The sequence below is a fragment of the Ixodes scapularis genome, unplaced genomic scaffold (assembly GCF_016920785.2).
Source record: "Ixodes scapularis isolate PalLabHiFi unplaced genomic scaffold, ASM1692078v2 PGA_scaffold0__279_contigs__length_252992795, whole genome shotgun sequence".
In the NCBI taxonomy this organism is placed as follows: Eukaryota; Metazoa; Arthropoda; class Arachnida; order Ixodida; family Ixodidae; genus Ixodes; species Ixodes scapularis.
The window spans coordinates 2711237-2733420 of NW_024609835.1; the positions used below are offsets into that span (position 1 = coordinate 2711237).

Sequence of the window (22184 nt, forward strand, 5' to 3'; positions counted from 1 at the left end):
CCCGCCGAGCATACGTAGCCCAACAGAGAGGTTAATATTTGTTTCCTATTGACGTTTTCACTGGCCGGTCTTGTCCATTCTCGGTAGTTTGTGGGTCTGGCTTCCGCGGGCAGTTCGTGTATGGCAGCTTGTCTTTCCTTGCTGGTGGCCTGACAGTCCCATATAAGGTGCTGGCAGGTAGCAGGTACGCTGCAAGTTTTACAGAGCGGGTCTGGGCCGGGATCGTTCGGTGTAGTAGGCTTATAAAATCGAGCACGCCATACTGGGGTCAGGGCTGTGCATGTCTGGAGCCTTCGGATGCATACCCTCTCCCATCTGGTAAATCGTGTCCCAAGATTCTGGGACACGATCTACTTGCGCCCTCTCTTGGTAGGTGTGCAATATCGCTGAAAAACAGTCGGATCTAACGGTCCGAATAAAATCACGCAAAGTTCCCCCGGAATTATTGAGATCATTGTGATTGATAACTTCAGGGAAATTTTCACCACTTCGTCACTCTTTCTCTAGGTTCCCAGGAAATAAGAGTGATTTCCCCCATAGACTGCCATTGAAATCTCGCTTTATTTTTCACGTTCAGTGAGTTAATAAAGCCACCCCTCAATATTTCAATAAGTTCCCGCAGGTATATATTCTAGAAGATTTATGCTATCGAAATATTCACGCAGTTTTTATGTATAATAATTATCCCAGGTTCCCAGCGAGATAATTAATTACACCTGTAGCTTCCGCCGCGTAAAGGCATCTTTCCAACAAGAAAAGGAGTGCTACGGGAAAGACTACTTTACATTCGTCAGCAGAGGCGCACTTTTTGGCGATGTGCGCCTTTGCTTGAAACCTAGAGAAAACACCTCAGACGTTTGAAAGTTCTTAAAACATGTACCCTGGTAACTGTTCAATGTGATTCCCGGGGAACTTTGCGAGATACGTCTTGGTTACCGAGATACGTAGCGCTGAAGTAGGCTCCTTTGACAAGATCTCTCCCCGAAGCAGTGAACCGCGCATTTTTTGGCGAAGTGCGCCTCCGCTGGGAACCTACAGAGAACGCCTCAGACGTCTGAAAATCCTTAAAACATGTACCCTGGTAACTGTTAAATATGATTCCCGAGGAACTTTGCGAGATACGTCTTGGTTGCCGAGATACGTAGCGCTGAAGTAGGCTCCTTTGACAAGATCTCTCCCCGAAGCAGTGAACCGCGCATTTTTTGGCGAAGTGCGCCTCCGCTGGGAACCTACAGAGAACGCCTCAGACGTCTGAAAATCCTTAAACATGTACCCTGGTAACTGTTCAATATGATTCCCGGGGAACTTTGCGAGATACGTTTTGGTTGCTGATGTACGTGGCACTGAAGTTGCCTACGTTTATGGAAATGATCAAACCGCTGAGTGTTTTGCCAAGGTACGGCTCAGCTGGGAACCTGTGGAAAAAATTGCAAAGTCTTGGTCATGGTGACAAAGCTGAAGGGCACAGAATGTCCGTGCGCAAAGATTGGCGAAGATTGACATATGATGTGTCAATGGACGTTTTGCAGAAATACGGGATCGAGAGTAAATGGATCTGTCACCCTTTCTCTCTTCGTGCTGGCCGAGAGGAGAGGAACGAAGGCTCCTTTGTATTTACCTCAGGGCGAAAGATAATCGTAAAGATAAACAAAAGATGTTTAGAGGGAGCTTGATCTAGGTCACCTCGACACAATAGTCTATTCACTTGCTGAGTCAGCGCCCACAAACATGGCCGCCACACGATAAAGCAACGCTTTTATTCGAGAGCTCTGTAAAAAATAAAAGAAGGCAAAGCAAACTCGCCAATCGGATAACCACTTTTGCCTTCAGCGGTCATGCTTGTGTGTAGTGTAAAATTATCGCCCTCCTAACGTTAATATTAGAGGAGGAAACTTTGAACTCCGTAGCAATAATTTGTCACTAATTATCTAATTAAATAATCTAGCTATGACTATTACATTGCTTCCTCAAATGCCCAAGAACAGTGGAAAGATGTTTGCGTAGCAACTTTTGATTCATTTTTTATACGTTGCTTTTAGTAAATTAAAAACTGTTCTCTTGCCTTTCAAGATGGCCGCGGTGCGACCGCAGCCTTAATGGATGCTACGCGCATGGAAACACCAGGGCTTGCACATTTGAATTTTGACACCATCATACTACAACCGGGCTAACGCACAGATTGAACAGGAGTGCTCAGCGTTGTGCATGGCTAGGTTGGGACTCGTGCTCAGTCACTGCCCGGACGTCAGGGTCAGGCTCAGTCGCTAAGTTGGTAACGTCGGAGTGTGGTGACTTCCATTAATAAAGAAGGGACAGTTAACAGGCTTTCATTAGAGCAGAGGTGGTGTTTGCTCGACGCGCTATCTATAGACCTTTACAATAGACGCCGTCTGCGAGCTGCCATTTTTCTTTGCTGGGCTGTGGAACGCCTTCTGAGCGCGCGCAATAGCTCCCTTTGCGAAATATCGTACGCTGCGCCTGCGTCCACAGCCCAGTGACTCGGCATTTTTCGCCCGGGTGATAAGCGATGGAAAGGTGTATACTCTGTATCACTAAAACCGTGCAGTGACGCCAAAGCTACAGCCTCATATGCCAACCAGAAAATCAAACGGCACTCTGTACTATCACTCCGCGGCGCATGAGTCCGCGTTGGCGTTGTCCGCTCACATGAGCAAAAAGCAGACGATGTTCGATCTTCTGATTCGCTTACGACGGCTGTAACTTTGGCTCTATTGCGCGGGTTTAGTGAGGCGGAGTACAGTTATATAACAGCTGAATTATGGAACTGATAGCGCATGCACGATATTTTTGATGGCCGTTAATTTCTTGTCGCTTCCCTCTTGACCAATCTTTGCTGAGTCGGCGTTGTTATCGACGATGAGTTTAGATTACGCTGGCAGCTTTCCGGTACAAAAGGCTGGAGCGATCACGGCTAATGCAATCGGGTCTTCAATGCTTGTGCGTTCGCAGACAAGGTCGCGGGACAGGATCCGGACTTCAGTGAATATTTATGAAGCGGTATGAAGGCACAACTAGTTTGTGCCCATGAGCTATGCTAAAAGTATTACTTTCCTTAGAACGAAGAGTTCGAGCAGTTTGTATTCCCATTGACAGAAATTGACAATTCCGACGTTTCTTTTTTTTTTTTTTTTTCTTTGTGTCATGTTTGAGAAAATGCCTAATCCATAAATTACGCTGGCGTATTCGCAGTCAATACACTCCACAATAGAGACAACCTCCATCGGTTTAACTATTTAACTAGCATTTTGATTAATGCCTCCCCAATTAGCGTCGAAATTGTCGTTGACTGAGTCATAGTAGGGAATCCGGGTGGAGAGCTGGCTGACAAAAAATAGATCAGCCGCTGGATTGCCGTTCGCATAGACATAATCTTATTGCGGCTGTGAGTTTTTTCTGTTTAGACACGATAGGCGCCTTTAAATCCACGTACTCGCTGTGTTTGTATCGTCCCTCATTTTTTCCCCAGTCTCGGGGTTTTGTCTAAAATGTTACTCGCTTAGTTTCATTATATTGCTCGCGATTACAGCGTTGTTACTTTACTACTGCTCTGATATTTATATAGTGAAATATCTTGAATTTTAATGAATAAATGCCTAATTTACAACTCTGTATTGATCTTCTATTCCAAAAACAAATAGCTACTTCCAGTAGTTACATGTCAAATGAAGATTGGTTAGGCATGCGCCCTTCTTTCGAGATATGTTTTTCGAGGTTATATATGTTTGCTCAACGTATTAACATAAATATGTATATTCTTTTACGTTGTGTTGTCGCACACGGTTTCAGTATTTGTGGTACAATATTAAAATTTGCGGAGTAGCAACACCTAAAAAGACAGGCATAGAATTTTTACATATACTTTCATGCTGGCAGTAATCCAGGCACAGATTAAGCAAGAATGAATACAGTCGTGCATGTAACATAGTACGCTGGATGGGATACATAAGATCTAATGGAAAGGAGAACGACCTAGATGGGGCGCTTTCTCGAGTTTGTTGTCCATCTGTGTTTGTTTTGAGATAAGTCGTAGTACAAAATGCATTTACTGTTTCCCTGTAGTAGTAGTAGTACAATATGTATGTATCGCTTCTCAGAAAACGATTCATGTCATCTTTTCTTGGTTAACGCCATCTGGGGTGAAAGAAAAGGAAGGGGGAGGGAAAAAGGTAACAACATATGCTTCGCCAGCCCTCATAGACGGAGAAACTCTGATAGATTCCACTATGTGTTTTCTATGAGAGCTTCCCATATTCGGGAGGGCCCATCCTTCGTATGATGTGAACCTCGTTTCCTCTTCGGGAGAGCTTATGCCACGCTTCGCGATATCGCGAGACCCCGGCCCAGTCCCTTAAATTCACACGAGGGAGAAATCCCGGGGATCTCTCCCCCGCACGTGCGCATCACGAGATGAAAACGCGAGGCTTTTGCACATCGCAAAGCCTGACGTTTTCGTCGTGGAATGCGCGTGCCGGGGAGAAATCCCCGGGATTTCTCCCTCGTGTGAATACCCCTTTACGAAGTGCGAACATATCGCCAGGGCCCTACAGTGTCCAATGTTGGGGGCGATTCATAGGTCGTCTGGGTCCGTAGGTCTGAAAAACCTTGTCTGCCAGAAAAGAGTGATTATAGGTGATAGCTGTCTTGGTCTGATGCCGCCTGAGAATCACCTGTTCCCACCGGCTCTAGCCCTGTGAAATTGGGTGAGAATCTGGTGGGAAGAGGGAGATTAGCCTGAGTTTGCAGGCTAACAGATCATCTCTCTATGCCTCGTCTGAGACCGCGCTATGCCGGGCCTATCTTCTCGCGGTTCGAGGAACCGCGAGTGAGTGGGTACATCCTTACTGCTGCGCAATCGCGGTGTTGTTCAACCTTTTGTTTCCCGGATTGCCTTCGTCACCTGAGATCCAGTCTATGACGACTCGGTTATTTCACGAAGCTTCGAATTTGAAGTGTGACGCCGCCCTGCCAATAAAAAAGTGTGCATTTTCTGAAGGCTTCTGGCGAATCGGTGCACATGAGTGATTTGGGTAGCTGGTGACTGTTTGTGGCTTTCCTGGCCACCTGTAATATGGCCAGCCGCTTTGCCGTCGTCTGGATGCTCGCCTTGTGTGTTTCTTCTCTCCTCGTTTGACCGCGGGTAGGATGGTCCCGACTCTCAAGGGATGCACGTTCAGGCTCGTTTGTGTCCGCGTCGGTTTAAGGGACGTCAGCGTCATCTTTGACTTGATGAAGCTTCTTTATGTGATCCTCGCTACTGTAATGGCGCTCCTTTCTCTAGTCTTTGCCTTGGTTCGTGGAGATCGGCTTGCTTGTAGAGACGTCCCTCGTTTTCCATTGCGGCTGTTGCGTCACCACGATTGTCCTTTTCAATTTTACGCAGAATAAGAACAATGGTTGCGGTACACACAACAAAAAAATTAAAACCACATTCCACTGTGTGGGCTCGAGCTCGTCACTCCAACCCCTATTTTGGTTACGCAAGAACTTGGACACAAATTTATTTCCTACGCTTCGCGCATCGTGAATAATCGCCTTCGGCTTCTCGGACCAATAATAAACAAGCAATTTTTGTTTGTTGCCCCCCTGCATGAAGCAGCGTGGCTGTTCGATCTTGTCTCCATGACATTTTGGTTGCACGTCAAAATACTCCTAGGTTTTCTGAATAAATCATCCATCCTTCGCTGTGTTGTGCTATACTTAGTTTCACCTTCAGTCCGAGCGCAGTGGATGCTACGCGCCGTCCCAGCCAATCCAGCGCCGGGGCAGTATCGCGTGATCCCGAGCTCCGCGTGTCGCTCCGCCCAACCACAAGGTCACGTGTTACTCTCCCGGCGCTGGATTAGTTGGGATATTTCGTAGCGTCCGCTGCGCTCGGACTGAAGGTGAAACGAAGTATAGATGCTCTGCGTTGATTTGGCATGTAAACACAAAAGAATAAGGTTCCTTAAAACAGGGCCGGCTTGCTCGAACTAAGGCACCCTAGCTCGAACCATTGTCTGGGATGGGACTGTCTGAAAGAAAGCACTGCCAAAGCTAGCGCATGAGCGGAGTGGCGCGTGAAGTCGCGTCTCAAATGCTCACGCGCCCCGTGTTTGGCAGGCTTTCTTTCCTTCAAACGGTCTCATCTCAGACGCTGGTTCGAGCAAGCCGGCCCTGATGTTTCAAGGCACATTTATTGGTTTTTCCTCGCCAACACTCCTAAGCTGACAGTGCGGTGGAAGCTACGTACTTGCTGGACAAGTCACCTGTCGTTCTTGCCACACGTGATCACACTCTGGGTGAAGCGATAACAGGCAGTCGATTGATTCGTCCGATAAACATGTAGTTTACATCGCATTGTCAGCTTAGGGGTGAACCCGAGTGTAGGTAAAATGTCATAGACATTTATGCGCGCTCACAATCAACTGACGACTGAATGTTGTTTTCCTATCACGCAACCAGCGGAGTGAACAAACTGGTACCCGGCACCACCGTGCGGGGATATGATAAATGCATGCCCTTACTCAGTTTGTTTGGCTTTATTGCAAAAGGGCTGCGACGGTTTAAAAGAACACTTCCTTGCCGCGGAATAATGCCTCTTCGTCTTTCGGCGCGTCTTCATGTGAATAGAATCAGCTCCCAGTGTGTTTTAACGCCATAGCGTTAATGAGCTCGTGTTGCAGAAAAGCTGACGTCGGTGTCGTGACGCGAGAGCCCGGGATTGGTCGACAGAGTGATGACGTCACAGCCACATGACCCCGCGCGGAAATTTCAAACAACCCACAACGCTCACGTGAAAAGTGGAATGAAAGTGATAAAAAGACTACATGTAATGCGAATTAAGGATCGCCGCATGTCTCAAATGATTTCACTTTATGAAGTAATTCATTTTCTACAAAGAAAAATTTGAAGAATTTTAGCCGGGATTTGAACCCACGTCCTGTCGGTTGCGCGCCAGCACGCTACTCACTTAGCCACGTAAGGCAGCTTGCACGGCTTGGGAACGAAGAGTGTTGTGTCATGAGAACTAGGTCGTTGTGTGACTCAAGAGCATGAGAAGCAAATGAGAAGGCGATGCGAACGGGCCCCGATAACGCAATCGCGTTCCACTCTTAAAGGCGAAGCTTAAGTGTCCTCCAAGTTTCTTTTTTTTGCGTCATTGCCGTGCAACCTTAAGCAGAACGCGACATTCTACATGCTTTAAAAAGAAAAAGATAAAGATTAGTTTTGTGCTTTGGTGGAATGAGTTATCTGCAAACTAGCAAGGTCCCAGGCTCCAACGGGGCGTGTGTTTGTGAACTAGTCTTCTTGCGCTGTGCTGGGCTTTCAAGAGCGGCGTGTCAGTCTTGTACCTGGTCTGACGTGCGAATAACGATTCGTAGCCTTGTTCGCATGATAGACCCTCATTACAAATCGGACCGCCAGGCGTTCAGTTTTTCCACTGAACTATTCAAATTTTACACTGTGCATCGACATGCTTATACATCATATAAAGGGCAGTTTGACACCCTCGACATCCATTCCACGATGTTCTGTGCGTCTTGACAACGCTCTTCGTCCAATTTCCCAATATATTCAAAATGGTGTTTTAAATCATGTGCGTGGAAGTTCCACTAGTAAAACAAATAGAATTGGGCGAATTTTCTTAAAAAAACATTTTGAATAGTGTTTCTTACGGCCAGCGCCAACACAGATTAAAGGGGCACTAAAGTGAATTCTTAGTTTGCAGTTGACGATGGATATTTTTTGTGAGCATCTTGCCAGAAGCACTGATTTCAATCATGCGTCTAGGACGGACTTTTATTCTCAAGTTCGTCGTCACAGCGGGAGAACATATCAAATGGGTTCAGCAATATAACATCAATCGTGGTGCTGAACACAAGTAAGCTACTTTTCTAATATTGATTGAAAGGTCAAGGAGTTAACAGACATTTCGAAAAATTACCCAATCATCAAGAAGCATGTTGTGTTTGTAGGTACACGCGCTCTGTATGCTGCCGTCTGGAGCGGTAATTTGAAACCAAAAGTTTTAAGCAAATGGCACGTTGCCCGCGCGTCCATCAGTGTGTGCACGTCAGAACGCACTGGTGCACGTCGCGTCAAATTACACTGTAGCATGCTCCTTGGGCTTGGATAATTTCGAAAAACATCTATACTTCGTTTCACGTTATCTGCGAGCGAAGCCAAAGGTACAAGTACAAGCAGGCTGCCTTGAATAATGCTTGCAATCCACAGGCACACGTGCGAAACAGGAACACTCAGAGCGCTGGGCTCGCACTTCTAGCTTTGACTTCGCTCGCGCATAAGGCGATACGAAATATATTTGCAACTTGTGGACGGCCCTGAGACACACGACTGAGGTGTTTGAAGCATGGTAGGCTTAGGGTTCCTAGGTAGGATTTGCTTGCTTATTTTTTTCCGGCCTAAAAAGAACGCACGCGAAATATAAAAGCACCACGAGACAACGCGCCCTCGTGCCGCGATTGGTGGGCGCGTTGTCACGTGGTCGAGCGTCCGACACTTCTTCGCTAGAATAATCTAGTGTGGGTTCGCGTATAGTACCAGCTGAGGTGAATACAGCACTGACTCTACAATAGTAGGCAACACTTCCCCCCAAACCTCGCTTTTCTCCGACCGATAGGCTTCTACGCCTATGACGCGTGATGAAGCGTTTTCTTCCAAAATGCGGTCGCTGGGTAAAAAGATGAAAGGGTGTGAGGGGGAACGAGCTATAAGAAAGGAGGTTAAGATAGCGGTGGACCGACGCACCAGCGTTTCAGAGTCCGTTCAAGGTTGATACGCCACGTGGCGTGAAAGTCAGGAACTAGGCCGGCATGTCCCAGAAAGCTGCCGCAGGCTGCGGCAGCGCGGCTCTGCCGAGCCGAAATAAGTGGGAGGCGTTCACTTGATCGAACGCCGTTTTAGCGAATGAGAACGAGACCACGACGTTTCATCGAATGACTAGCGAATGGGTCTAGTTACATAGACAGCTCGGATTAGCTTTCTTTTGTAATGTGGCGCCTTGTCTGCCGCTGCGAAGCGGCGTAAACGAGGGCTCCGAGTATGTTAGCACGCGTCCCCCCCCCCCCCCCCCCCCACACACACACAAACAAACACACACTGCGAGCGTCTGGGTTCGAAACTATTAATTGCCAGTTCTAAAGGATGGTACTTACTTGAAGTGGGAGCTGGAATTCTACGAGGTACCAGGAGACACTTACTATCGGGCAACGGAGCACGGTGCCTCTGGGTGCAGAGTCTAGGAACGCTACTGATTAATATTGTGACAGGCGACCAGTTATGATAGCAGACGAAACTTCGACTCGTTTGTTCAGAAGTTCGCGGTGATATTTTATTAGCCCTCGTTACAGCACACCAAGGATCTTAGGCAGTGAAATTCACATCACGCAGGCTCGTCCGTAGTAGTCAAATGAGCGCAGTCGACGATGAGGTGTAATGAGCTACTAAGCTTCACAAGGAAAATGCGCGTGAGAAAGAGTTTTGAGGAAGTCCAAAACACCGATCTAGCAGACGCACGTACGTACGTTTACTCCAGACTTCATGAACCCGACGGCGCAAGATCAAAGAGCACCGCCGCCATCGCCACCCGGTTTTCTCTGCACTTTGCGCGACGACGGCACTGCAACGGAGGGCACTCGCCTCGGCGTTAACAATCCGCGAAATAGATTAAATTTCCACTCTTGAAGCCATTCCAAATGATAAATGAAAATACCTCGGCGTTGTTGAACATCTGACGACACAACCAACACGACTGTGCCGCTGGCTGCGTGAGCCTGGCACAAGTGTGCCGAGCGCCTGCTCGGCACCGTTGTTGCACGTGAAGGCCTGCTTATTTGTAGTTGAGACGATGATTCCACATCTTTCGTGGTGCTTGAAATAACTTCGAAGGGCAGGGGAACCTTCCCACGAGGACGTTGAAGACACTCAACACCGGAGCCACCAAAGCAATCGCACAAACCGTCGCCATGTTTGCTTCTTCGTCACTCGCGGCGCGGTCAATTCGTCGCGAGATGTTTTCTGGCTCGGCTAGATGGAAACCAACAGCGGCAAAGTGGCATATGGACACACGGCTCTCACATTACGGGCACTATACTCACATACCGCGGTAAACAGGACCGATGCCGGCGAAACGGCAGTCGGCACACCAGCGAAAAAGCCCTCAGCGGGAAGCGGCGGCGCAGGCCGACGCAGCCCCCCCTCCCCGCGAGCGTCTGGGTTCGAGATTATTGTTCGCTTTTGCTCCTTGCGGTCGAGGCTAAAAAGAGCACTTCCGGACAAAGGTCTATATTGGGAAAGTTTGGCCAGTGGGTGTGGCGACGAAAGCGCCGGAGAGGAGAAAAGTAAATGAAAGGGAGGAGAGCGCCGAAGGAGCGAGAGAGAAAGAAGGGAGCAGAGAGGAGACGAACGCCATTTTTGAGCAACGCTGTCGGAGACTGGTCGGAGAAGAGCACTGCTGAGGCTACGCGTCGTCTGCTACGGGCCGACTTCTTTTTCGCCTGAATAAAAGTTTGTGGCCATACGCCGAAAAATCTTCATTTATTAGCTTTTTAACGCACCGAGGAATAACAGAATGCCATTTTCTTGAAAGAGCCAGCGATATAAAAGGCAATAATCGAGATTTAGATGCCGATCCCACGCATTCCGCCGGGAGAATGATCCAAGATGGCGGCCCTCCCCACTCAGGTGGGAGCAGCCGGGAATTCACACGCATGCGCTCATGTCTCTTACTCAACGCCGCGTGCTGATTGGCTCACTTGGGAGGAGAGCGTTACGGCGGCGAGATCATAGACTGACCAAACTCTCCCCATATACGGCTCTGTCCCATAGACACGCGGCTACAGCCTGCAGGCGAGAAGTTGCTTTGAGTTAAATTTCCAGATTACTACCGACGAAGGCTCCGGTCGAGTGGAAACCGGTAAAGCAGAAACGCGCCACAGCCTCAATGTTGTTTTGCCGTACAGCATGGACTGAGCACACCGTTGCCGTACACGCTTTTTGTTTCTTCATTTTAGCAACTAACGACAACACATTGCCGTGCATTTGGTTCATTTATGTTAGAAGACGTCACTAGCAAACTTATACGTCAAAATTAGCAGAATTTCTCGAGCAATAGCCAGAATACGCACCAGGGGGGGCTTCGGTACTGCCCATTGAGCCTTCATGTGCGCATCGAGTATACTCCCCACTCCGAACTTCCTCAAAGAAAATGGATTCGAGAAATTGGCTGTCGACGAGTTGGCTTTCGACAAATTGGCCTAGACCCTCCATTCCTTTAGAGTGTCTACTTTGAGACGTGCATTTTTTAACTGTGTGCGCTATCTTTAGGGTTCATCGTTTTCGGCTTAAACCGAATAAAACCGATAAAAGTGCGCCGAATACGGTTCTCTAAATTCGGTTTTAACTGAAGAAGACCAGTATTTTCGGAGGCGTTTGCAGGGGTGGGGGGCGTGACTTATTACTCACCGTATGACCACTTCCTTTCGCAGTTTTCAGCTTGTCTCCAAGATCGGTTGATTTTTCAAGAAAATCCCAGGGGGCGCACGCGTATTCAGGACGAAAACATGGGTTTCTCACCCGACAGGGATTTGTGTGCCGAATTCATTGTTCAAAGAAAAGAGTTTAATCGTAAACTGAACATTAGGAAATTTCTAAATGCCGCATATTTTTTTTTAACACCGCTAGCTTCTTTCTACAAGAGGAGCGCATAAATACGATGGTTTTTATTATCCTTTCTTTGGTCGGCGCAAATTTACCACCTCTCGCAGTCGTGAAAACGGAGGAAAAAACGCACTGAGTACAACGCTTGCAAATTTCTGAATTTTGACAATTGCCTCTACGACCGAATTGGTAGTGAAGCTCATGTTCGTCCTGTGTAAAAATACGAGCACACGACGATAATGTCGGATCACGATAGGGCCCCAGTGTGTCTTGCAGAACAGGTCGCGTCGGCTGCCACAGACAGCATCAAATAAGAAAAAAACACTACTTGGTTTACTCACTATACATTTTAAATAAACGCTTTTAAATATTGCAATTCCGTCACTATACTGGTTTCGTAAATAAACCGAAAAGAACCGAGAAGTTGATGAGTCTACAAATATTAACCGCAATAAACCGAAAACTTCTGTTTGGAATAAAAACCAAAAAAGTACGCCGAATTTCAAACTATTAAAAAACAAAAACGCCAGACCCTAGCTATATTGTCAATGTCCTGTTTTGACGCTGCGCTGTTTTGTCACGGAGCTATTTGGTCGCTGTGCTGTTTTGACGCCGTGCTGTTTTGGCACGTGCTCTTCTGTCGCTGTGCCGTTTTGACGCTGTGCTGTTTTGTCGCGTGCTATATTTACGCAAGCTGTTTTTTCGCCGTGCTGTTTTGACGCTGTGCTGTTTTGACGCGTGCTGTTTTGTCGTGTGCTGTTCTGTCATGGTGCCATCTCGCACTTCGAAGCATGAAATAACAGGATCTTGATTTAACTTTGTGCCCAGTTCGCACGACCTGAGACTCTCGTTTAGGTTTTTCGGTACATCCCGATAAACCCCAAAAATTACCTCCAATGTGGTTTTATCAAAATCGGCCCTTGAATAAGAAAAATGCATCCTTTGCTTCAGAAAATCATCATCTGCATTTTTATTTTGGCACAATACACTGCCTCCGACGTGACGAATGTAGTGTCAAAATCCAACATATATATTATTGCTCTTCAATGAATGAGTAGAAGAGACTGTAACTCTATGTTTCTCGAGCTAGAAACTCCCATCTACAGGGTGTCACAAAAGAAAATTTACAAGGTCTTTTTCACCGCAAAAATAAACTAGGCATCGCCAAACGCTCATTCTCCGCCCAAAGGTAGCGCTAGAGGTCATAACCAGATGGCAAAGTTTCAGCCCGATCCGATAACTTAATCAAATGTTATAAGTGATTTGCTGAAAATTTTAATGGGAAAATGGCGGCAGACGGAGTTTTCAAACACATGGGTCTCAATGGCACCAGAAACCGAAAACGGGCAAAAGTAGGCTTCATTTTCTTATTGAAATTTTCAGAAAATCACTTAGAACTTTTGATTAAGTTACCGGATCGGGCTGAAAATTTGGCGTCTGATTGTGACCCCTAGCTCTACCTTTGGGCAGAGAATGAGCGTTCGGCGATGCCTAGTTTATTTTTGCGGTAAAAAAAACAGTGTAAATTTTCTTTTGTGACACCCTGTATTTCACAACGATGCGCTCTAGTGCAAGTTACATGATTCTGTACTAAAAGAATGCCGAGGAATCTGTCGCGTGCCACGCGAAAGCCAGTATTGGCTTATGCGGAATTTATATTTGAACTTAATTTAAGAAGCAAATAAAAATTGTACTCTACTATTAAATAAATAAAAAAGCGGCCATGTGCTGAGTGTTACCGCTTGATCGACGTGAAAAAATTCGCTGAGAATAAAGACTTAACAAATAATACATATACAAGAAAAATAAATCGAAAACAAAAGAAATACACTGCTGAGAACACAAGTTAAAAAACAGCTGTGCAGGTAGAAAAAGCTTGATATAATACAGGATTTTATCACAAAGCGATGAAAAAACTTGGAGTGTATTTTCTAACAAAACGTAAAGGCGCAAGTCTATGACATTTCTTCCCAAGCAACCAAAAGCTTCCTTTAAAAAAAAATAAGGTAGGAAGTCCACCGAACTCTAAGCACATGCTCGCTACTTTACGTAGGCATGTACATGGATTGAACCAACACATAGAATTTTGTGTTTCAGGTCAACATAGGTCGGAGAATGCAAAAATCACCTTCAAGAACGGGAAAAAAAATAACACTGGAAGTTTGAAATTCTGCAGTGTTTTTGACAACATTTAAACCATAAATGACAATATAATACGCAGGCATCTGTAGAAATTACAAGTTGTCGGAACTAATTTGCTAATTAAAAGTAACAGCGAATCTAAACATTTCTTGGCGTCAAAAAGTAATACTAAATACTAGTACTGCTTCCAAATTATGCGCGTGTAGCTCAGAACGCTTTATTTGACAGCACTGTACCAATTCCTCCTAGACAGCTTTCAAGGCCTGCGCGTCACGTGGCATGACATCACGTCCCAGAGGCATGCACGGGCGCTGATTGGGTTCGAGTGCCGTGTGAGCCTTCGTGTGGGACTGTGATAGACAACGAGTCCCACGCGAACGCTGGCATCCAATCAGCGTCCGTGCAGGCCTCCGGGACGTGTCGTCATGCCACGTGACGCGCAGGCTTTGAAAGCTGTCTAGGAGGTGTTGACTGTATTCGCCACATTCATGTATAGAAGAAAATATTACGTAATTTCTAAAAATTCCTATGGTTTATTTTTAAAGAGAAGTACCATCATCAATGCGCAACGTCGCTACAAGTCTGTATGTGTAAAAGGCCAACTTTCAAGTAAAGCTAATGCTACGCGACATTGATTAAGCTTCGCAATAGAGCCGTTAAGGTGTACGATAAGGTATGAAAATTTCTGCAGTGTATTCGCGACTCCAGCAAAACGGACGCCGCCAAGCGGGAAAACCGGGAACCAGCCGGTCCAGGTCGCTCCGCGCCCCGCCGCGTCTCTGATGGCTTTCGCGGACGCGTGCTGGCGGCGCGGCGGCGAGCAATGTAGTTTGACGAAGGTCCGAAAATTTCTTAAGTTTGCCTGAGTGTTCATTAGTGTGGTGAAGCCTCAGTAGATTGTTTCTTTCCATCACGTGTTTGAAAGCCCGTTTATTCCACAACACACGATCGCGTGCTTTCAATTTTTTGGATGGGGAGGAATCACGGAAAAACGTTTTGATTTGTCGTCTGTCTCTAATCGCAATCAAAGTGACGACTGCTTGGTAACTGAGAAGCAGTTTCTTTATAAGGATGTAGAACAGTAGACTGAGCTCGACAGACGAAGTGTTTCACTGGAGGGGACACCAATGTTGCAGTCAAGTGAATGGGAAGGTTCGATAGCTGCTTTCCTTGAGTTTGGTTGTGCTCGATTAGCTTCAGGTTAATTTGAGCCACTAACGCCGGCCGGTGTGTTGGCTATTCATCTTGGCGGCTTTTCGCCGAAAAAGACCATATTGAAGGAGTTGGGCTAATTTCGCAATTACTTGATTCAGAAAACCTGCTCGCTGCATATGATTAATCAGGGAAATTATCTGCTTTCAAAAGGTGGGGGACGCGTCTCGCAAAGATAGAAGCTGTCACGTCATTAGGATCTATCGCGCCTCCAATACTTATAACCCCTGTCGAATCCAGCAGCAATATACGTCTACATTGCTCAAATTGACCGGCCACAAAAAAAAAATAATAATAATTTTATTTGTTTAGGATTCGAAGTCAAGTTCAATGCAGAGAGGTCTGAGTGAATCTCCGATGAAGACTCTCCTCAGCTTGTCCGCTTTCGTCTCCGTTCTACCGGCTAGAACCATTTGGCTAAGTTTAAGTAGTATCTCTCTGTCTGTCAAATATACTTTTATTCAGCAGTTCACCCTAATAGTTAGTCAACTAAGTTCATATTTCAACCCGAAGAACATACTAATATCGCTTTAGTGGGACCATAGTACGTAATATAGTACATAACCGCATATTCATCAAAATGGCTTCTTGATTGCTACTAAAACCTTAATTGAAATACGAGTATCAGCTGCTTAGTGAAGTGCCAGCGAGTTGACATGCTCCTTGGCTCAAGAAGCGCTTGCTTAATTTTCTTAATTTTCCTGCAGCCTGTGTTCTTGACCGAGCACACGACTGCAGCTGTCTCTTGAAACGCGGACAGGCACAAAAGCTCAATTTCGCGGACAGGTAAGTCGCATGATCGAGGCATGCGAGTTAGCTAAACATTACTCTTGGTGGAACAATTTTGTAGCCCTCGCCGCTTTCCTTAGATGATCAAAACTAATTTGAGTCTATTACCGTTTCTCCGGAGCCCATAGTTTCGGTTTTGATTGAAGTCTCCGCAGCGAAAGTTTGACATGAAAAGAACAAAAAACACCGGCAAAACAAAACTATGCTCGGCAAGTTTATGCGCACCGGCTAAACTTAACTGTCTCAGTTCAAATACCCATAAAATTGGGCATTCAACAAAAGAATAATTGTTGAATTGATTGCGCCACCCATTCAGGCGGCCCGGCCGAGCCGACGCGACCTGGACTCAGCCGCCATGTTTGTTTGGTGGTGGCGCCCCCTATAGGTCGCTGGAGTCGCGAATGTTCCATCAAACGTATCCTCAGTTATGACCACGTCCTCCTTATTTTTTTTTTTCAGCTATACTGACATGGTTTTATCAGCAAACAAAGTCACGGAAAGGTTTGATTCCACCATGGTGAAACGTGAGTCATACATCTCCAGGGTTTCTGTTTGGCCTTGTAATTGCTTCTAGTTCATGGTTGAACATCTAAGGTGTGTCTGTGTGTGTGTGTGGGGGGGAACTTAGGCCATCTAAGGAGTGCTGACAGAGAGGGAGAGAGAGAACACATAAAAGTGGTGTGAAGTTGCATCTCAACACGTGAGGGTCTCAATTACCATTTGCGCTTGAACCACACATGGGAAGCAATCCGTTACAGGAGAAGTATTACTAGCGATACCTTACTTTTTCAAGTAAATTTGTAACTGCCACGTTACTTTTTAGAGTGCAGCTCTGAGGCGCCCGTTTCCGGTTTGAGCGGTGTCGGCGTAACCGCACGGTGCACTACGGGAAACGTCCCATAATGCACCGCGGTGACGCGCGCGTTGCATTATGGGACGTTTTTCATAATGTACTGCGCGGGAGGGAGGAGGAGGAGGAAGGGGGAGGAGGAGAGGAGGAGGGGGAAGAGGGGGAGGAAGCGAGGAGCAGGGGAGGAGTAGATGAGAAGGGACGAGGAGAGGGTACAAATGAGGAGGAGGTGCATACCGTCTCGAGCTCCGTACCTTCGCTTCCTCCTCCTCCTCAAGAGCTGCGCTCTAATTCGGCATTACAGAGAGTTTCAAACGTCTTTCATTTTTTAGGAAGTGATTGCGGAGAGGGCGTAATTGGAAAAAGAGAAGGAGGCGGCGCCATGCTGTGGATGACACAACCCAGTCATCCACAGCATGGCGCGAGGCAGAAGAGTTTAAGAAAAAGTATTGTTACGTCGAGCTACTGCAACTTATACTTACATATTTTTGTGTATTGTGGCAGAACGGTGAACAGCTGCTCCGGGGGACGTAAATAGACAATTTGTAATGCTTATTTAATCATCTAATTGAGATATTCACCTAGGCCGGCTTGCTCGAAGCAGATTCTCAGTTGAGACTGCTCAAAGAAAGCGCTGTCAAGGCTAGCGCTCGAGCTTAAGCCGAGTCTCAGACGCTCGCGCGCCCGAGCCTTGGCACCGCTTTCTTTGAGCAGTCTCAACTGAGACACTTCTTCTAGCAAGCCGGCCCTGGTCATGTTGCGGCTAGCGCTACAAGTGCGCCTTTTGATATATTTGATGGCAATCTGTAGCAAGTATAAAATTCCAGAAAAAAAAATTAGCTCCGTATATAAAAACTTCGGACTTCCCTAAATAAAAATAATCACGCTGAAATTTTTTTTCTTTTCCTTCTGTTTATCTTTGCACGTTGTTTGGCGTAGCTCTTTGAGCCTGAGCACGAGGATTGATACTACTATATATTGAAGTCCGTGTTGTCCTTCTTTTGATATTTTTAATATTTATTACGCAATTTTTGCGGGTCGTATTGCGGTGTTCGCTTCTACTAGAAGTACCTTTAAGCCGGAGTCACACTGCTTATACCATTATACGCAAGACAGTCTGCAGATATCAGTCACCACGATATTTGATGATCCTGTTTTGTAAGTTTGCGCTTGCTAAGCTTAGTAGTTTGAATGCGTATGTTTCTGAGTGACAGCGGTTTTATGTTTGTTTTTATGTGCGTATAGTAAGTTGGTGTCTGTGTATTGTAAAAAAGGCACACGCTTGTCTTTTTAAGGCGTGTATGTGCTAGAGAATACCGACGTTTTTTTGTATGTATGTGAGTCGCCTGTGAGTGCCAGTATCTGCGTCTGCATTTGTGTATAGGTGTGCGGATCTATATGCGTGTGCGTGTTCAAGTATGTGTGTTTTTGTGGCAGAGCAGTTAAGGGCTAGTTCCCCAGTATTGTGTCCGGGGGCAAACAAATCTCGACACAAAACTCTGGACAGCTACCGCCATCTATTAGCAGCGGCGGCAATAACCGGCTTGCGGGTTGTCTGGTTGCCGCCGTCACTCATAGATGGCGGCAACCTTCCCAGCCTTTCCACTCTGGCTTGCCGGCTTGCGGCCGGCCATTACTTCATTCTCACCAGAGTACAGCTTCACTGGTGTTCCTTCTTTCAGCCTTCTAAAAAGGCTGAAAGTTTTTAGTTATGTCTGAGTATCTGTGTGAACGTTTACTGGCTGTGCATCGTGTGCGTGCGTGCATATGGTCGTGCCCCAGTCGAAATGTATCCACCTGCGTTTTTCGCGCAAGCATTTGCATGTTTGTATACGAATGGCTGCCCTTTGTATGCGAGGGCTTGAACGTAGCTTTGTTTGGAACTGCACGTGCTTTTAATTGTTACTGCGCGATGAACACTTATTCTAATTTTTGTTACGATCATTGGGAAAACAAACAAAACGTCTACTGCATGTTTTTTTTTAACTGCTTGGCGCAGGCACGTGCTTGACGACGCTGCCACTGCACCTGCTACCCCTTACAAACAGTATATCTGGCCAGATCTGAAGATTTCAGATTCAGATATGGCCAGATCAAAAATTGGCCACATATAACCTGGCACGGTATATCTGCCAAATATAGCCTCATAATGCGAGAAAGAGTCTGATATTCCGGGCCAGGTATGGAAATCTCCGATCTGGCTAAGTATGGAAATTCCAGATTTGGCCACGGATATCAAAAGGACACAAGTCTGAAATCAGCACTTCATATCTTTTTATTGTCAACAATTCTCCCAAGTGCCCCGGCCCGCACTCGAGGAGTTATGAGAACATTGATCATCCAGCTCCCTAGTGATCGCTCCATTGTTACTAATTCTATGGTTACACAGTTTCGAGTGTAATTCGTAGTCACCCTGAACAAGCGTCCCATAAGGCTCAAGGACCTGTCATATCACTTTTAAAATTTCTCGTCAATGGCAGCGTTTATGATACTGTGCACTCAATCCACCTTTCAGCCTGGCCTGAGCCGCAGAAATCTTTTACAATATTATCATTCTCGTGATTTTTGTTTTAGCAGGAATTACTGAAAAGCCTAGAAATCACAACAACTAAAACCGGGATTACGCTGAGATTCAGCGGAGCTGTTTATACGGAGGGAAAGCCGTCTGCTCTTTCGCGCAGGCCGGTGGCGTGACGTCACCTTGCCGCGCTCTGATTGGACGATGGCTCCGGGCGGGAGCGGGTCCATATCACAAGAGCGAATGACATTTTAGCGAACGGCGACATTTGAGCGAATGGTCGTTTTAGCGAATAACGGGGGCGCGTGTTAACCCATCCGTCGCGCTGCGCTTTACACCGCTTCGCGGCGACAGTCTGCGGCAACTCATTACAAAAATATGAACTCATTTGGCCCACCCGAAAACGCCGCTTCGCGGCGTCCGACTATTCGCTAAAGTGTCGTTCGATGAAACTTGGGCATTCGCTAAAATGTCATTCGATCAAGTGAGTGCCTCCCGGGCGGGAGCTGACGGGAGCTCGGGGGTAAAAAAAGCGGTGTCGTCTTTTCTCCGCAGCCATTGCGGAAAGCCTTTTCTGTGGCTCTCGAAAATCCACTGCTAGCGCTTAAACGAGGACGCAGTATACGGAAGAAAGAGACCGGAAATACCTCGAAATGTACGTTACTTCGTAACGTACATTTCGAGGTATTTCCCAACGTCAGCATGGTGATGTGCGACGCGAGTGAGCCTTTCTACTTTTTGGCGGAGACCCCTTTTCGCCAGCAAGTGTCTCGGTGTCTCCGTGAAGCATCGAAGTGTAGCTACAGCCCTCTTCGGCGAGCTGAACGGGCTGCCGAGCTTTCGAAGGCCGATCTCTCGCAGCGTGGCACCCGGAGAACCGCGCCATGGCGCTCGCTGGGGTGAGTTACGTCGTCTCTGTACAGTTCGCATCATTCACGAACAGTTGCACGTGAAAGGAGTATGGCAAAGTAAAACGAAATGTTACGGAAAAGCAGCGGATTAGGCGATCGGTGTGGTACGACCGAGCCGAGTGCGCAGTCGTCTGTTAGTCTTTTCCCCCAGCGACAGATTGTATGCCACTTGTCCAAACAGATAGTGTGGTAGTATATCGGTATGTGGGTCATAAACTTCGCAGTCACGACTCAGTGTTCGATGGTAGCCTATTTTAGCAGTGATAGCGCCGTGTCTAAGTGACATTTGATGTCACTTAATGCCAGTGGCGTAGCCAGGGAGGAGGGTTCAGTATTTCGCACCCCAAATCCACCCCCCCCCCCCCCCCCGGCCCCAAAAAACCCAGGCTACGCCAATGCTTTACTCGCGCGATAAAGCGCCGTCCTCAGGTGTTCAACTCAAGACGCACTGTTCTTCTGACGTGTGTTCCATGAATCGCTCGCTGCTGATTTGTTTCACCATAAAGCGCCAGTGAGGCAAACGCTGCGGGGGCGAGTAGCATGTTTTCGTGCCTGTCTACTAGTTTTCTAAGGTCCGTTAATCTGCAAATGCTTGCGTTCCCCCTACCCCATCATTCCAACAGAATCCACCGGCTGCCGGGCTACTGAAAGGGCCCTCTGCTCGGAGGACATGTTGCAGGCCCTCTGTAATGCCCTCGGCGCCTGTGCGACTTCCAGGGGGTCTGCGTTTCACGGCCCCGTTACCAGCTGGGAAGTTCTCCATGGAGGTAAAATTATGAAAAAAACCACTCTATGCACTCAGAGGTACCTTTCAGAAGTTGTGGAAGCCAAATACAGATGCTCATATCTTTAGTAAATAAAAATCAAATTATTACTTGCTTTATGACTTATGCATCTCTATTTTGCAAGCCACATATGGCAGGAAAGTGTCACGTGATCTCAACCTGGTTGCTCAAGGCACTGAAAAGCTAGCTGTTGCAGACTACTGTACCGTTGTCATTTATTATATGTTATTCCTTGGCACCGGGGGATTGGTGGCCGAGGGGGCTTCCACGCACCAGCTCGGAGAATGTGGAGTGAAAGCTCGCGCTGCAGAACCCAGGATCGTGTGTTCAATCCGCACATTTGTCCGTTTCGATCTGGAGGAGCATTGTACCGGCGTGCGGTCGTGTATCACTACTACATGATGCACGTTAGGGGCCCCAGGCTAGCGGTCGTACTGCACTGGCTAAGTTGCTCATCTACAGCTGGGGACTCATAGCCCGTTGAGGCAGATCAAGTTCAAGGCTGTATAAACATACACACAACCCAATTCCTTGGCACGCTGCTGGTATTGCTGTGCTGATGTTTAGACGTTTTTTTCTTGGTCGTTGAAATTACTACTGTGATGCTTGGGTGAAATAACCTGGTCAATTACCTCCTCGGCCGTAGAATGTCGTTCACTTGTTACTTTCTCTTCTCCTCTGGTTAATGTGGCTCAGATAACAGTCATGCAGTCAGCCCGGTTGAAGTTCTCTCGACGCCACATTCTCACATCTCTGGCCGATCGTCCTGCCTTCGCGCAAAACTTGCACACCCGTCTTCTTCGATACTCCCGAATGCGCCTCAATCGCCCGCTCCGCCGCTAATTTCAGTCCCGTGCCCACTGTTTTATGACAACCTCCTTGACGTGACAAATCTAGCTTCTGTATCCGACCATCAATACGGGTTAGTGCTCAATTTGTAAACTTGGATGTTTCAATGTAACGGTACGAGCTTCCTCCAGCATCTACCAGCAACCAAGCAATGACAAAAACCAAAGCTTTAACTTCCAAGACTAAAAACACAGGAGTTTAAGGACAGCATGTACTCATACTCCTGGCACAAGCCAGGGGTATGAGGACACGCTGGCCAACCCTGCTGAGGACAAGCCAGGATGAGGACAAGCCTGGAGTGGGACAAGCTTGTAATCTCAGTATATGGAGACGTGTCCTCGAAGTTCCCAGCTTTAAAATTGTGGTAGTGTTTGAGTTGGTTTAAGTTCAAGGAGTCTCAAAAGAGAAAATAATGCAAAGTTATTTTGATTTGCATCCCTTGGATGCTG

At 46.9% G+C, this 22184-nt stretch overlaps 1 protein-coding gene across 1 annotated transcript in view; it reads left to right on the top strand.

The window, feature by feature from the left end:
* The window catches only part of LOC115318771 (alpha-(1,6)-fucosyltransferase-like), a 74112-nt gene that overhangs the window by 12866 nt on the left and 39062 nt on the right, over positions 1–22184 (top strand). Inside the window, exon 2 of the mRNA XM_042289274.1 lies at positions 16282–16346. Within this exon, the coding sequence (XP_042145208.1) occupies positions 16292–16346 (55 nt within the window). The 5' untranslated portion in view covers positions 16282–16291. The remainder of the gene's footprint in view (positions 1–16281; positions 16347–22184) is intronic.